General features: G+C 44.1%; 1 protein-coding gene across 5 annotated transcripts in view; it reads right to left on the reverse strand.

Annotated features, from left to right (window-relative positions):
* The window catches only part of LOC125132839 (zinc finger protein 470), a 46,423-nt gene extending 32,071 nt beyond the window's left edge, over positions 1-14,352 (reverse strand). The window contains exons 1-7 of one of the 5 annotated variants that reach the window (XM_047790602.1): positions 13,490-14,352; positions 12,224-12,355; positions 11,808-11,882; positions 11,278-11,369; positions 6,245-6,371; positions 5,974-6,069; positions 1,218-3,336 (exon numbers count right to left, since the gene is read on the reverse strand). In XM_047790602.1, the coding sequence (XP_047646558.1) occupies positions 1,469-3,336; positions 5,974-6,069; positions 6,245-6,371; positions 11,278-11,337 (2,151 nt within the window). In that variant the 5' untranslated portion in view covers positions 11,338-11,369; positions 11,808-11,882; positions 12,224-12,355; positions 13,490-14,352 and the 3' untranslated portion in view covers positions 1,218-1,468. Of the gene's footprint in view, positions 1-1,217; positions 3,337-5,973; positions 6,070-6,244; positions 6,372-11,277; positions 12,356-12,474; positions 12,508-13,489 lie in introns of those variants that run through there. The other 4 variants (XM_047790601.1, XM_047790598.1, XM_047790609.1 and 1 more) reach the window with 4 other exon arrangements.
* Between the last annotated feature and the right edge of the window lie 2,716 nt (positions 14,353-17,068).

Below are 17,068 nucleotides of genomic sequence, written 5' to 3' on the forward strand. Positions count from 1 at the left end.
CCACAGCATGTGGAGGGTCCTGGGCCAGGAATCAAACCCACACCACAGTAGCAACCTGACCCATAGCAGTGATGCTAGGTCCTTAACCCACTAGCCACCAAGGAACCCATTTAACCTATTTTTTATTTTTTGTCTTTTCTAGGGCCGCACCCATGGAAAATGGAGGTTCCCAGGCTAGGGGTCTAATCGGAGCTGTAGCCACCAGCCTTCGCCAGAGCCACAGCAATGTGGAATCCGAGCTGCATCTGTGACCTACACCACAGCTCATGGCAATGCTGGATCCTTAAACTAGTAAGCAAGGCCAGAGATCGAACCCGCAACCTCATGGTTCTTACTCAGACTTGTTAACCACTGCGCCATGACGGGAACTCCTCTACTTTTTAATATTAAAAAATATTTAACTTTTAACATCTACACTCATAAGCTTACTGCAACATGTATGTTCTTCTGTTTTGGTTTTAATCTTGTCAGTCTCATAGAACAAGAAGGTGGGAGGCTTGACTGGATTTATTTTATGCTCCAGAACAATTAAATATCCCAGGAATTGTCTCTGATGCTTTTCCATAGGTGAGAGTGTTGAACTACCTTTTGTACTTTATTTCATGGCTATTAACCTATTCACATTTTTGAGCTTGTTCATTTTAGTTCTTTTTAAATATCCTCTGGTTAGTCCTACATTCTACTGAATGCTTTTGTTCTAAGTACCAGGTAAGGTGAGACTTCCTCATCAACAATGCTGGATTTCCTTATATTCATACAAAGAGAGGAGCAAGCCACCATGTTATCCTGTATATCATAAAATCTTTCAATTCTGAATGTGTTCATCTTTCCTACCTACTAGGAGAGTAAAAAGTTATCTGCTCTAAAATTTGTAGGCTTCTTAGTCTCGACCTGCTGGTGCATTATACTTGCAGCTGAATATCACTGTAAGGCAACATCCACCTTAGTGACACTAATTACAAGCCAAGGATTGCATGCTAAACTCTTTAAGTGGATTACCTAACATTCCATCTTTCCTTTTTTGTCTTTTTAGGGCCACATCCGCCTCATATGGAAGTTCCTAGGCTAGAGGTCAAATTGGAGCTGTAGCTGCCGGCCTCCACCACAGCCACAGCAACGTGGGATCCGAGCCACATCTGTGACCTACACAACAGCTCACGGCAATGCTGGATCCTTAACCCATTGAGTGAGGCCAGGGATAGAACCCGAGTCCTCATGGATACTAGTCGGGTTCATTACTGCTGAGCCATGACGGGAACTCCCACCCAAATATTCTTCAAAACAAGTGTTTCAAATGGAAAAGTTACATGAATATAGATTTTTACAAGATTAAGCTGGCCACAGTGTTAAAAATGCACTTGAGCAGGAGGGAAAATGGTTATAACACTATGCAGAAATCCAAATGAGATGGCTTCGTCTTTGACTATGATAACAGGACAGAGTCATAGAGGTGTTTATAAAATTGAAACTAGAGGACTTGGTGGTATGTGGGTGACGAGGAGGGAAAAGATGACTCTCCAGGATGAATTCGCTGATGGTGAGCAAGGTGCACACTCTGTCTGAAGGCTTTTCCACATTCTTTACATTCATAGGGCCTTTCTCCAGTATGAATCCTCTTATGTAGTGTCAGATGGGCAATCTGGCTGAAGGCTTTGCTGCATTCTTTACATTCATAAGGTTTCTCTCCTGTGTGAATCCTTTGATGCAGAGTAAGGGATTTACGATGGCTAAAGGCTTTCCCACAGATGTTACAGTCATAAGGTTTTTCGCCTGTGTGACACCTTTGGTGACAGATGAGCGATGCCCTCTGTCTGAATGCCTTCCCACATTCAAGACACACATACGGCCTCTTGCCAGTGTGGAGTCTCTGATGTTGAACAAGATAGGAGCCATCACTAAAGGCCTTCCCACATTCAATACATTCATAAGGCTTCTCGCCGGTATGGACTCTCTGGTGTTGAACAAGGTGTGCAATCTGGCTGAAGGCCTTGCCACATTCCTTACATTCATAGGGTTTCTCTCCAGTGTGTATTTTCTGATGCTGTGCAAGGTGTGCATTCTGGCTGAAGGTTTTGCTGCATTCCTTACATTCGTAAGGTTTCTCCCCAGTATGAATTCTCTGATGATGGGCGAGGTGTGTGCTCTGGCGAAAAGCTTTTCCACATTCCTTACATTCGTAGGGCTTCTCTCCAGTATGAACTCTTTGATGAAGAGTAAGTGAGCCACGATGGCTAAAGGCTTTCTCACAGATAGTACATTCATAGGGTTTCTCTCCTGTATGAATTCTCTGATGTACAGTCAGGGATGAGCCATGGCTAAAGGCCTTGCCACACACATTACATTTGTAAGGTCTCTCTCCAGTATGAATTCTCTTATGCTGAATAAGTCCTATGTGATCAGTGAAAGCTTTCCCACAATCAATACAATCAAAGGGTTTCTCTCCAGTGTGACAATACCTCCGGTGACGTATAAGAGAAGCATTCTGCCTGAAAGCTTTCCCACAGTCAATACATTCATAGGGTCTTTTTCCAGTGTGAATCCTTCGATGATGAGCTAGGGATGAACAGTCACTAAAAGCCTTTCCACATTCGATGCATTCATAGGGTTTCTCTCCAGTATGAACTCTCTGGTGTTGAGTGAGATGTGCGAGCTGGCTGAAGGCTTTATTACACTGCTTACATTGATATGGTTTCTCTCCAGTATGAACTCTCTGATGCTGAATAAGATGAGCATTCTGGCTGAAGGCTTTCCCACATTCAGTACATTCAAAGGGTTTTTCTCCTGTGTGGACTCTCTGATGTTGAGCAAGGTGGGCACTTTGGCTAAAGGCTTTCCCACATTCAATACATTCATAGGGTTTTTCTCCAGTGTGAATTCTTTGATGAAGAGTAAGAGTTGAGATTTTGCCGAAAGTTTTCTCACAGTCATTACATTTCAAAAGTTTCTTTTCTCCATAGATTTGTTTGTGTTTTTTAACAAAGGAATGTGTTTTTAAACTTTTCTTATCTGTGTCAAAATTATATATTCTCTCTTCAATAGGAAGTGCCTGTTTTATATAAGATAATGTACTCAGATGAAAAACTGTCCCAGATTTGTTAGATTGATCTCCTTTCTCAATAAAGGTATTCATATGAATGACTGTCTCTTGCCTAAAATGTGTCTTCTGACTTATCAGCTCCCTCTTAAGCAGGTCTTCACATTTCCAGTTTTCTCCTAATGTGGAATATTCAAAGTCATAGCTTGGAAGTCTTTCCATTACCACTGCCTGGGATAATTTTTCCTCAAAGATTTCCTGGTCTGGAGATAATTCATTTGTCATCCACACATACTCCAAGTCTGAAAGATATTAAGAAAACAGATGTCTCCTTTATTTAATGCTGAAAGAATGGAAACTATCAAATGAAACCTTGTGATTCAAAACGGTGAAGCCAACAAAGGTACATGTTTTTGACAGTTCTTAAAGTTAAGCATTGGGACAATCCTCGCATTTCTGGAATAAACCCTCCTTGGTTATGGTATATTATGTCAGCATGACTCTTTATTTAAGATATTGCACCAATATTCATAATTGATTTTGTCTCTAATTCCCTTTTTTCATTGCTATTTTGATAATATTTTGGTATCGAATGGTATGCTGGGAGTGCCCACTGTGCCACAGTGCGTTAAGAATCTGACTGCAGCTGCTCAGGTTGCTACAAAGATTCAGGTTCGATCCCTGACCTGGCACAGTGGGTTAAAGGAACTGCAGCTCAGATTCAATCCCAGGTCCAAGGAACTTGCATATGTTGTGGGTGTGGTCATAACATTTTTTAAAAAAGTAATGCTGTCTACATATACAGTTTCTTTTATAGTTCTCCTTTTCATTCTCCATCATGGAACACTTTAACAATGTTGATAATTTTCCTTATAGGCTTTATAGAATGTATTTGTGAAACTATATGGGGTTGTTGCTTCTTTTCTTGGGGAGGCAGTTCTTAAGATGCCTTTCTATATTTCTTCAACAGTAACTGGCTTGTTTAAATTTTCTATCTCTGGTGTCAGCTGTGGTAATTATAATTTCTTAAAGTATCATACGTTTCATCCAGGTTTTCATATTATTTAGAGAATTGAGTTTCAAAAATAGATTCATATGATTCTTTTAAGTACTTAGGCATCAGTGGTTATTTACCATTTTTTTTCTTGTGTTTTCTCTCATTTGTCCTGACAGTTTATATATAGTGTTGGCTTTCTAAAGAACCATAGATTTGATTCGTTTTCATTAGGTCTACTGTTTTCTAATTCATTTATTCCTACTTTTATCTCTAGCAGTATAAATCACCATATATAACCTATTCCAGTTTCACTGAAATTCACTTTGTACTTTTTCTAACATCCTGAATTGGATCCTTAATTCATTTATTATTTACTAATGTACATCATTAGGGCTACAGGTGACCTACAAATATCCACTTCTTGAAACTTTGAGAACTAAAAGCGGGAAAAGGCCACACTACAGACCAAAGAATAAACTTACCTCACTGGAAGCTCACTTCCTTACAATATATGTCTATAGGCTCTTACCTAGCTTTCTAAACCAAAAAAAAAACAGCTTTCAAGCATTACAGCGAAAAAAATTAATAAAATAAAGAAAACAAACTGAGCTGAAAATCCCGAGTACAATAAAAGTGGGGAGATGATGGACAAGAAGGAGGTAACATGAGTGAGCTAATTTCTTCATCTTTCATATAGGTGTCAAAAGATTATGTTTTGAATCTCAAGTGGATAAATATTAAGATACAATTTAAAAATATATAAGGTCATAAAGTTAATTACTCACAGAACTAAAAACTCAAATTCAAGGGGTGGGATGGTATGACAGGGGGAAAAAGACCTTAACAATAAAACAAAAAGAAATAATGATAAGAAACACCATAGAGGGAATTCCTGTCGTGGAGCAACAGAAACGAATCTGACTAGGAACCACGACATTGCAGGTTTGATCCCTGGCCTTGCTTAGTAGGTTAAGGATCCAGCATTGCTGTGGTGTAGGCTGCAGATGCAGCTTGGTTCTGGTGTTGCTGTGGCTGGGGCGTAGGCCAGCAGCTGTAGCTCGATTAGACTCCTAGACTGGGAAGCTCCATATGCCATGGGTGTGGCCCTAAAAAAGCAAGCAAACAAACAAATAAAAGAACACTAAAGAGAAGAATAAGCTATATAACAAGCTATAATACTTGTTAACTTGATAAGTCACATTTTCTTTTCTTTTCTTTTTCCTGGCTGTCCCTGAGGCTTAGGGAAGTTCCCAGGTCAGGGATCAAACCTAAGCCACAGCAGTGACAATGCTGAATCCTTAACCTTGAGGCCACAAGGGAACTCCAAGTGACATTTTAAAGAAAGGAAACTATTTAAATGAGTTTGAAAAACTGAACACAAATCTGTCTAAGAATTCAGAGATGAAAGTCAGGGATGATTACAACAATACAGTACTTGAGCAGAACTAGATAAACATCAATGGAACATAAAAGAGTTCAGAAATAAGACTGGGAAATCTGTAGGAAATCAATAAAGGTAATGGTGGTATGGCTACTAGTGTGGAAGAGAAGATCTACTTAAAAAACAGTGTTAGAACAAGAAGTTTTGGAGTTCCCGTTGTAGCTCAGTAGAAACGAATATGACTAGTATTCATGAGAACGTAGGTTCGATCCCTGGCCTCGCTCAGTGGTTAAAGATCTGGCATTGCCGTGAGCTGTGTCAGACATGGCTTGGATCTAGCGTGGCTGTGGCTGTGGCATAGGCCGGTGGCTACAGCTCTGATTCAACCCCTAGCCTGGGAACCTCCATATGCCTTGGGTGTGGCCCTAAAATGATAAAAAAAAAAAAAAAGAACAAGCAGTTTCAATTTGGGAAGGACATTGACAGGTATTTTCCAATAAGTATCAGAGGGAAGAAATACCTTTAAAATTGTTTTCCCAGTTCTAATTCTCCTGTATTTACCTGGGCACAGGCCTCCTGTCGTCTCACCTGTCACCATCCAGGGCTCTTTACCTTGCTCAAGTAAGGCGATAACATCTGGTTTAGAAATGCAAAGACCTGCATAGAAGAGAAAATAAGAAAATTATCTCTGCAGTGGATATTCCAGGGCTATGACACAGTAAAATGGTATGGAGAGAAGAGAAACACAGTAGGAAAACGCTGATAAAGACGTGAAGGACTACAGAGGTGGAAAGACTTCCACGGGGAGGTGGGAGGACAAACACATTCTTACCCAGTGAAACCAGGTTCCCGTAGTTCTCTAACGTCACCTTCTTGTACAAAGTCCTTTGAGCAGGATTCAGCCGTTCCCACTCGTCGTGGGAGAAGTCTATGGCTATATCCGTGAATGTCACTGAATCCTGAAATGACACGTATAATCTTGCTCAATCAGTGTACATGCCCTGACTTAGCTACTTCTAGGGTAAAGGATTATTATCATTTAGGAAAACAGAGCTGTGTGTCATTGCACTGGGGCGGGGGGCGGGTCCTAAATGACCCAGGTCAGGTAGGTAGTTACGGAACAACTTTTCTGCCTGGGTATATTGTATATATTAGGAAAAAAGGAAAAAATATGATAGCCTCTGCTCTTGAAGCATTTTATGGTGTGAGAAGATATTCTCACATGAAAAAAATAAACGTTGACTGCATTCGAAACAGTATAAGCAAGCACTAAATTATTTTACCTATGTTGGGCGCTAGCTCACTTTTCTTTTTTGGCTGCCTTACGGCATATGGAGATCTCGGTGCCTTTTCTACATGGAGAAACTGAAGAATTCTGGGACTGCAACAGATAAAGTTTCAAGGAATGATGCTGACCTGAGGAACATGACTTCAATTTCCACAATATATTCTAAGAGATCTTAGATATTCAGAGAAGTGCCTACAAAAATGAGAGAAGAAAAATGCCTAGCCAGATTATTATTATTATTTTCTCTTTTGGCTGCTCCATGGCATACGGAGTTCCCGGACAAGGAATCAGATCCGAACCACAGTTGCAACCTACACGACAGCTGCAGCCTGTCACAGCTGCAGCAATGCTGGATCCTCCTAACCCACTGTGTGGGCCAAAGACTGAACCTGCATCCTGGTGCTGCAGAGATGCTGCATCCCATTGTGCCACAGCAGGAACTTCCATATTACTAACTTTTTTGGCCATGCCCATATCATGCAGAAGTTCCCAGGCAAGGATCAAACCTTCACCACCGCAGTGACCTGAGCCACAGCAGTGACAATGCCAGATTAACACAATGAACCACCAGGGAACTCCCATATAACTCTTCTTTTTGAAACACAAATATATATTTGGATTGGGAAACAACTCATTTGGCAAGTTGTTTTTTGATAATCTGCTGAGAAATTTCAGGAAAGATTATATGAGGTAAGCACATAACAAGCAATGTGTGTTTCATTACAGGGGCTGAATTTTTACCAACCAGGAAGGTAGTTCTCATTTTTTCCATTTCATTATTTGTGATTTCAGTTATATCAACATTTAAAAACGAATTTTAAATACATACCAGAATAAAACCGGAGAAAAAATTTAGATTATTTCAAAGAATTCAGATTCTGGCACTGATTAGCTGGGCTATCTTTGCCAAGTCAACTAACTCCTGTGTGCCTCAAGATTTCCCACCTAAAAAGTGGGAATAATTTCAGTACCTACTTCACAGCAGCACTGTGAAAATTAAATGAAGTAACAGGCACAGTACCTCACTAAATATTCAAGAACTGTTGGAGTTCCCGTCGTGGCACAGTGGTTAACAAATCTGACTAGGAACCATGAGGTTGCAGGTTCGATCCCTGCCATTGCTCAGTGGGTTAAGGATCCGGCGTTGCCCTGAGCTGTGGTGTAGGTTGCAGACGCGGCTCGGATCCTGCGTTGCTGTGGCTCTGGTGTAAGCCAGTGGTTACAGCTCTGATGAGACCCCTAGCCTGGGAATCTCCATATGCCGTGGGAGCAGCCCTAGAAAAGGGAAAAAGACAAAAAACAAAAACAAAACTGTTACCTATGATAACAATGAAAGAGAGATGGGAACGAAAGAAGAGGAGGCCAGGAAGAGGTAGAACTTTTGGTTTAAGATTGCAATAAAAGTCTTACTTAAACTTGATTTATTTCAGGATGCTGTAATGGTTAAGGACATAGTCTGTGAAGTCAGACCAGCTATGTTCACATCCTATTCCTGTTCTGCTCAGCAAACCTAAATTATTAGTTTTGTTTTTAACCACTGAAGATATTTCTAATAATTCAAAAGAACAGCCTACTGCACTGACATATAAATAGTTACCATTTCTACTGCATTTCCTTCATTCCTAATGTTCCAAATTCCCTCCGGTACAATTTCTCCCTGAAAAACTTCCTTTAGTAATTCTTTTAGAAATCTGTCAATGAAGTTTCTTAGTGTTCATCTACATGAGAAACTATTTCACCTTTATTCTTGAAGGCTATTTTTACTGGACATAGAATTCTTGGCTGACAATTCTCTTCTGTGAGCATTTTAAAAAAGTTGTTCTACTTCCTTCTGACTTCCATGGTTTCTGACGAGAAATCCAGAGTTATCCAAATTACTGTTGTCCTGTAGGCTTTGTTTTTCTTTGGCTGCTTTTAAGGGTTTTTTCCCTTGTCTTTAATTTTCAGCAGTCTGATTATGGTGTTTCTGGGCAGGGATTTCTCCGAGTTTATCACATTGGAGTTTGCTGAGCTTCATAGATCCACACATGTACCTCTTTCACTGAGGTTGAGAATTTTTTTCCTTTTTAGGGCCGCACTTGCAGCACATGGAAATTCCCAGGCTAGGGGTCAAATAGGAGCTACAGCTGCCAGCCACAGCCACTCGAGATCACAGCTGCATCTGCAACCTACACCACATTTGCAGATGTTGCAACCTCCCGGCAACACTGGATCCTTAACCCAAAGCCAGGAATCAAACCCGAGTCCTCATGGATACTAGTCGGATTTGTTACCGCTGAGCCATGACGGGAACTCTCTAAAGTTGAGAATTTTTCAGCCATTCTTTCTTTCTTTTTTTTTTTTTTTTTTGTCTTCTTGCCATTTCTTGGGCTGATCCCGCGATATATGGAGGTTCCCAGGCTAGGGGTCGAATCGGAGCTATAGCTGCCAGCCTACGCCACAGCCACAGCAACGTAGGATCTGAGCTGCGTCTGCAACCTACACCACAGCTCATGGCAATGCCAGATCCTTAACCCACTGAGCAAGGGCAGGGATCGAACCCGCAACCTCATGGTTCCTAGTCGGATTCGTTAACCACTGAGCCGCGACGGGAACTCCTCAGCCATTATTTCTTCAACTTTTTTTCTACCTCACTTTCTCCTCTTTTGGGGGACTTCAATGATAGAAATTTAAACATTTGGTATTGTCTTAAGGGATCTTGAAGCTCTGTTCATCCTTTTTCTCGCTGTTATTCATTATATGGTTCCTATTTATCCTCAAGTTCACTAACTCTCTCGTCTGCCATCTCCATTGTGCCATTAAGCCCATCCAGTGACCTCAGGTTATTAAACATTTTCATTGCTTTTTCATATTTTCTATTTCTTTGCTGAGACGATCTTTTCATTTGTTTCAAGGATGTTCAACTTTACTGGTTGGAGCACTTTCATGATAGCTGTTTTGAAGTCTTTATCAGGTAATTCCAACATTGGTGTCCTATCAGTGTTAGCATCTGGTGACTACCTTTTCTCCTCTGAATTGAAATTGTCCTAGTTTTTCATTAGCTGAGAATTTTGGATTGTACTACCAACACTTTGGATATTAGGAGACTCTATGTCTTATTTAAATTCTATGGAGATTGTTGGCTGATATTCCGTTCAGGATGCAAGTTCTAACCAGTCTTCTGTGGCTGTGGTTTTAACAGCAATCCCATTTTCAATGCCTCTGCAGCGATATGAACCTGTGTCCTACTTATACCCCACTCGGTGGCCAGCCCGAGATGTAGACAGTGGGATTCCTTAGTTCACGTTTCACAGACTACAATATGCTCTTTAGAGTCAGATACCTGCATGAGCAGCTCAGAGTAAGCTGCTTAAAAGCTCATAAACCACCTCAGGTTGACTTCTTCCCTCTCCAGTACTTTGTTTCCCAGGGAGCTCCCCTTTTCAGTCCCCATGAATGAAGCAAAATGATTTTTTTTGGGGGGGGGATACACCCACGGCATGCACATGTTCCCAGGCCAGGGATCAAACCCACGCCACAGCAGGGACAATGCTGGATCCTTAACCCACTGAGCCACGAGGTAACTGCCCCCCTTTCCCACTTCTTGAGCCTAAACTAGAAGGTTTCTCCTCCTGTTGTTTCTATCCATACCAACTCCCACTTCTAATCCTGTGCTTGCTGAATCCATGCTTAGAGATACTGGAAGAGAAAAAATATATATACACATTGCAGGTATGGTGGGATTTCATATTTGGGGTTTATTTCCCCCTCTGCCTATTTACTTTTTAGAGACTTCAAATTACTGCTCTATGCATTCCGTCCTCATTTCATAGTGGCTTTCAGTGGGAATGACAGGAGCAATGATCTCAGCCCATCTTACCCAGAAACAGGACTTCCCCAAATTCAGTGCAAATTATTCTTATTTTTATTTCTTTATTTTTATTCTTTTTTACATCAGCAGCATATGGAAGTTCCTGGGCCAGGGGTAACATCAGGGGTGAGGCATATGCCACAGCCACGGCAACACGGGATGCAAGCCACATCTGTGACCTATGCTGCAGGCTACGGCAACGCCAGATCCTCAACCCACTGGGTGAGGCCAGGGATTGAACCCACCTCCTTACAGAGATGTCGGATCCTTAACCCAATGAGCCACAATGGGAACTCCATAGGAAGTCCACTCTCCATCTGCAGCAGTGATCCCACTGTATAAATAAATGTTTTCTACCTTTGCATTTGTTCAACAGACCATAAGCTCTCTGAGAGGGGATTTAGGGACTAGGCAGATCGTGGAGCTCGACACCCCTCTAAAGACGGTATTTCTGTGTTGTCAGAGACTTATGAAAAAAAAACTGAGCACAAGGGGAGGGCTGACAGCGGGGTTATTCCTTGAGTGAAAAATAAACAACGAATGGGAAAAAGAGGAAGCTCTATGAGAGGGCACTGGGCTGTGTGCGTCTACCCACAGTGCCATCACTCCTCAGAAAGAGAGGACCCAGGAACTCGGCCCCAGAGTGCAACAATTTTCAGAAGGAAACAAACATTAACAAATCCTGAAGAGCAAGACTGTATTTTAGGAGGAAAAAGGGACTACTAACCAGGGACATGGTTTTAAGAAGTTCAATTCCCATCACCACCTCTTCTTCTCGGCACCTCATGTGGAGAAGGGCTTTACCCTGAGAGGGCACAGCTGGGGGGGAGGAGAAATGATTGGTGAGAGACTGAGTAACTCTAGCAATCACAGCCTGGAAACTTTTCCCTTTCCTTCCCTCTGATCTTCCCATATCTGTTCCCTGCCCCCATAGTCCAGCCACTCACTAGGAAACCTTTCATTTACAGTTGGGGCTCTGCACTGCTCTGGATTTTCAGGCTGAGCACAATCTCTCTCTCGCTCAAAGACACCCATCCTTTCACAACAGACATGTCCTAGGCATGCTGCAAATATCACTACCCTGATCTGACCTTCACAGCTGTCAATGAAAATAGGGACCATGGCCACTACCGCACACATGAAAAGTTCTGGAAAATGAACTTGTGCACAAGTCACAAGCTTGTAAACAACTACTCAGGATTTGTAAAAAGTCTATGAGACATGAAAAAAGCCACCTTCCCCAGAAAGGGGCATTACCTTTGTTACAGCAGTCCAGGTGGCTTGCAGAGAGATGGACCAAAACACCGTCAGGAGACCCAGGTTCTCATTTTGCTGTGTGACAAACTATAGTTCGGAAGAAGTCCCCTGTCCCCCGCTTTCTCCTGAATTCGACTGCTTTGGAAAAGCAGTATTATAATGATGACGATGCTAAGAATCAACACCTATAATGTGGCAGGGACTGTAGCGAGTGCATTACTATGAGCGCACTCAACCTTATAATAGCCCTGTGAGGTATAGGTCACCATTTTACTTAACAGAAACTGGGTCAGAAAGTTCAAGAAAAAAAACAAAACAAAACTGCACAGTGGAGGTTTGGGATCTGAATTCTCGAACTTATTTAACCCCCTCAGGGTCAGTTTCTTCAACTGTCAAAAGTGGTTAACGATACCTACCTCAAGCAGTTGTGGAGGGGATTGCATGAGAGCTGGGACACAGGGGACTCTGGATCAGCCCGTCCTGGATGTGAATCCTGGCTCTTCCACCTACTAGTGATCACTTGTCTTCTCTATTCTTCAGTGTCTCATCTGTAAAAAGGAGATGAGATGGTCTCACTTCAAAATGTTGCGAGGTTTGGAGTTAACATCCCCCAAAGATCTTAGGACTGGGTCTGAGAGTTCCCGTCATGGCTCAAGGATGAACGAACCTGACTAGTATCCATGAAGACGCAGGTTTGTCCCTGGTCTTGCTCAGTGGGTTAAGGATCCAGTGTTGCCGTGAGCTGTGGTGTAGGTCGCAGATGCGGCTCGGATCCCGTTGTGGTGTAGGCCAGTAGCTATAGCCCTAATTTGACCCCTAGCCTGGGAACCTCCAAATGCCATGGGTGTGGCCCTAAAAAGACAAAAAAAAAAAAAAAGAGAGAGAGAGAGAGAGAGAACTGTGTCTGGCCTACATTGTGCACTTAGCAAACGTTAGCTTTAATTACTGCATGCAATAAAACAAGCAAAGCACAATAAAGCTATGAGCACTGCTTCTTCCCCCCCCACTTTTAAATTAAAATAGTTGATTTACAGTGTTGTGTTAATTTCTTCTCTACAGCATAGTGACCCAGTCACACACAATGTATATATTATATTATATACATTCTTTTTTATACTACCTTCCATCGTGTTCTATCCCAAGAGATTGGACATAGTTCCCTGTGCTGTCCAGGGAACTTCATTACTTATCCCCTTGCTCTTTATTCACTCTGGTTGGGAGAGTGCGGGGTGGCGAAAGACAGAGAAGTGTAGTAGTTTTGTTCATGTGTTAAAAGGTGACTAGGCCACAGAGAGGCTGGGATCCCATAGCACTTCCAGATGAGTTGTGAATCTGGCTTTCCTCCCAAGTCCCATCCTCCAAGATATATGGGGCAGGCCTCTAACAAGTTAAAAAAAAATTAAATACTGAGTTCTTTCTTGAAGAGCAGCAGAGCACTCAGAGGTAAGGTTCTCATGCGGAATGCTCTCCCCTTTGGGTGCTTGGAGCTTCCCACCCAGACCAGAAGGAGACCCTGGATAAGTCAAGACCCTTCCCTGAACTCAGCTCCATACTCCGGCCAGGGGTGACGTCCAAATCTTTGGTCCACCGGACTCTGAGGCCAGGGACGTCCTGCTGTCGCACTTGGGCCCAGGAGCAGCATTTCCACTCCTATAGCCACACCGAGGTTCTGTCACTCTTACCTCTATACTCAGTCCTGTGGACTTGGGGACGTGGCCCAACTTCCACACCTTCCAGGTGGGACTGGCAAGAATGCTCCAGAAGCCGCAGCGCCCCAACCAGGCACCTTCTCAGGCTTCGAGGGCTCTGGGTGCTTGAGTCTTGTGTGTGTGTGTGTGTGTGTGTCCGCCGGAGAGGAGGAAGAGGAAGGAAGTGGGGGTGGTCTCGGCCGGCGGTGTTTCCAGCTCTCGGGCAAATTCCTTCATTCTTTCCAAGACAAGCCGCTCCTCACATGCAGCTGGGACGTGCAGGTGCACAAAAGACACGCGCAGAAACACAGGCCCCAGACTCACACTTGACTCATCCTCGCCCCCCAAGTCACATCTCACACATGTACCCGACTTCTCGTCCCAGTCACACTCACCACACACACACCACGCACCGCCACAGTCAAGCCACACGCGCGTGTTCAAGACGTCCCCTCCCCCACGTGCTCAGACAGCAACGCCGACCACTCGGCGCCTCCCCCCGGGGGTACCACTGCCACCGCGCCACTTGGGCTTTCTCCTCGGAACCTCGGCTCACGCCCGCGCTGCAAGTCCTCGCCGGAAGTGGGCGTGTCCCCCAGCGCAAGGGCCCCTGGGAAAGGTAGTCCCCACAGGGGCGGCGGCGGCTTTCTGAAATCAGGAGGCGAGGCTGCCAGGCAGGGGTTGTTTCCCCGGCTTGGTGACCACTGCCTTCTGTTCCCTGTTGTTGCCTCCTGGTCCGAACTAGAGCCGCCTAGAAGCTTTTCAGCCCAAACTTTGGGTCCCAGAAATTCCAGACACTTCCCTGCTGAGAGCCGAGTCACAAGGGCTTCTGGGAGCCGCCGCCGGCTCGGAGTGCGCAGGAGCGTTGAGCTGGTGGAACGCTTTGGAAATGGGCGGAGCTTAGGCGAGGGGTGCCTAGGGGGCGGAGCCTACAGGATCTAGGCGCGTGGGATTTTGGATTTTGCCTCCCTTGTGCACTTGGGGCTTTATGTGTGTGTGTGTGTGAAACCTGTCTTGTTTCATGCCTACCAGTTGTTTCTCTCTGATAAAATCTACTCTCCAGCCCATTTTGTCTCTCGCTGCTAGAATGAGGGTCCTTTGAACATTACACCTTTGAGTCAAGGTTAGCGTCGTATTCCCAGTGGCTGTAAGAGTTTTTAACACATAGTAGATGCTCATTTTTAAAGAAATTACTTCATTTAGCATGGCGGTTTCATCCTGACACAGCTGTGCGGAGACTGGTCCACACACCCACGTCCAGACTCTAGCTTTCCGGGATCCAGTTTCCCGCAGACTTCATGGACTCCATCACGAAGTGAAGGTCTGGCTGTGAAGACGCCAGCTCTCAGGAATCAATGTTTGCATTTTTTTTTTTTTTTTTGTCTTTTTAGGGCTGCACCAGCGGCATATGAAGGTTTCCAGGCTAGGGGTTGAATCCGAGCTGTAGCCCCCGGCCTAAGCCACAGCCACAGCCACAGCAGTTGCTGGGTCCCAGCCGCATCTGCGACCTACACCACAGCTCAGGGCAACGCCAGATCCTTAACCCGCTGAGCGAGGCCAGGGATCGAACCCTCAATCTCATGGTTCCTAGTCGGTTCATTGACCGCTGAGCCACGATGAGAACTCCGCCCAAGTGTTGCTGTTTTTTTTTTTTTTTTTTCGTCTTTTTGCCTTTCCTAGGACCGCTCCCGAGGCATATGGAGATTCCCAGGCTAGGGATCGAATCGGAGCTGTAGCCACTGGCCTTCGACAGAGCCACAGCAAGGTGGGATCCGAGCCACGTCTGCAACCTACACCACAGCTCACGGCAACGCCGGATCCTTAACCCACTGAGCAAGGCCAGGGATCAAACCCGCAACCTCATGGTTCCCAGTCAGATTCGTTAACCACTGCACCACGACAGGAACTCCTGCCCAAGTGTTTTTAATTAAAACAAAACCCTAGTGTAGTTTCATCCCTGGGGATCAAAGATTAAATGCAGTGACAGTATCAGCTATCATTGAAGTTCCCTTGTCACGCAGCAGGTAAAGATCTGGCATTGTCGCTGCAGCGGTCCAGGTCGCTGTGGCATGGGTTTGACCCCTGGTCTGAGAACATCCCTATGCCACAGGTGTGGCAGGAAAAAAAAAAAAAATCAGAAATCAGGACATTTGTAAGGTTACCTACCGAGGCTTATTTTGACCATTTCACTTTATTCTCGTGATTGAGTGCTGCCCTGTAATTCAGCTATTACACATACCCCAGTTAAGTACACTTCCCACATGGAATCACTCTCATGGGTCCTGGTCCCTAAAGGAGACAGAAGGAAATGTTTAGTGTGCTGCGGTTTTGTGTCAAAAGAACATGGAAAGACTACTGGACCCTGACAGGGGACCTTGCAAAAGGAGCATGGACATAAATTATCCAAGCAGGTTATTAAAAACTCCTTTATTCTTTCAAGTCCTTGTATATTTTTAATCCTCAAAGTTTCAAAAACCGTGTCCTAAGACTTCCCGTCGTGGTGCAGTGGAAACGAATCCGACTAGGAACCGCAATGTAGCGGGTTTGATCCCTGGCCTTGTTCAGTGGGTTAAGGATCCGGCGTTGCCATGAGCTGTGGTGTAGGTCACAGACGAGGCTTGGATCTGGTGTTGCTGTGGCTGTGGCGTAGGCTGGTGGCTACAGCTTCGATTAGACCCCTAGCCTGGGAACCTCCATATGCCAAGGGTGCGGCCCTAAAAGACAAAAAAACAAAAACAAAAACCTGTGTGCTAGATTTCTGATGCACAATAAAGGATAAGTTCCTGGATGAGATTATCTGTCTGGATTTCTAACTGTAGGTCATTTTAAATCCAGAGTTTGGTTATCAAGAGCGCAATAATAGTGGAACTAGAAAAGCAGACCGGAGTTTTCTGTCACCAGATGTATAGCAAAGAGAATTCGTGTGGGAGGGGAGTTCTTAAGGTGCTAGAGAGAAAATCAAATTTTCTAAGATGCTTGAATCTTTTGTGATGGTCCCAATCCAAATGGGTTCAGATCTTTCCCAACACTTCATGTCCATGTAAGAGGTGGCAGGGTTGGGAATTCACTAAGTACCACAGCTCTGCAAATACCTGATCTGCTGCTGCATTTGGCTTTCAGCAACTGCCAGCCCTGGGGTTAGAAGTGTTAGGATGTCTCCCAACACAGTCACAGGAAGGGTCTGATTTCGATGCCTTCCTTAATGTCAGAATTTCAAATGGTCTCTCACCACTGTATCATGATATCTTTTCCTAATGCGAAACAGGATTACAAGTTTCTCTTTCAATCTTTAATGCTTTGCTTCTCTAAATCCAATAATCATCCTCTAGTATCAATTTTTATGAGAATACAAGATGTCCCTAATATAGAATCAGAAGTTAAATACTGGAAGAATACCAGGTGCCTCAGAGATTTAAAGAACTGAGCAGGAGTTCCTGTCGTGGTGCAGTGGTTAACGAATCCGACTAGGAACCATGAGGTTGCGGGTTCAGTCCCTGGCCTCGCTCAGTGGGTTAACGATCCGGTGTTGCTGTGGGCTGTGGTGTAGGTTGCAGACGCGGCTCGGATCCTGTG

The sequence above is a fragment of the Phacochoerus africanus genome, chromosome 8, assembly GCF_016906955.1.
Source record: "Phacochoerus africanus isolate WHEZ1 chromosome 8, ROS_Pafr_v1, whole genome shotgun sequence".
In the NCBI taxonomy this organism is placed as follows: Eukaryota; Metazoa; Chordata; class Mammalia; order Artiodactyla; family Suidae; genus Phacochoerus; species Phacochoerus africanus.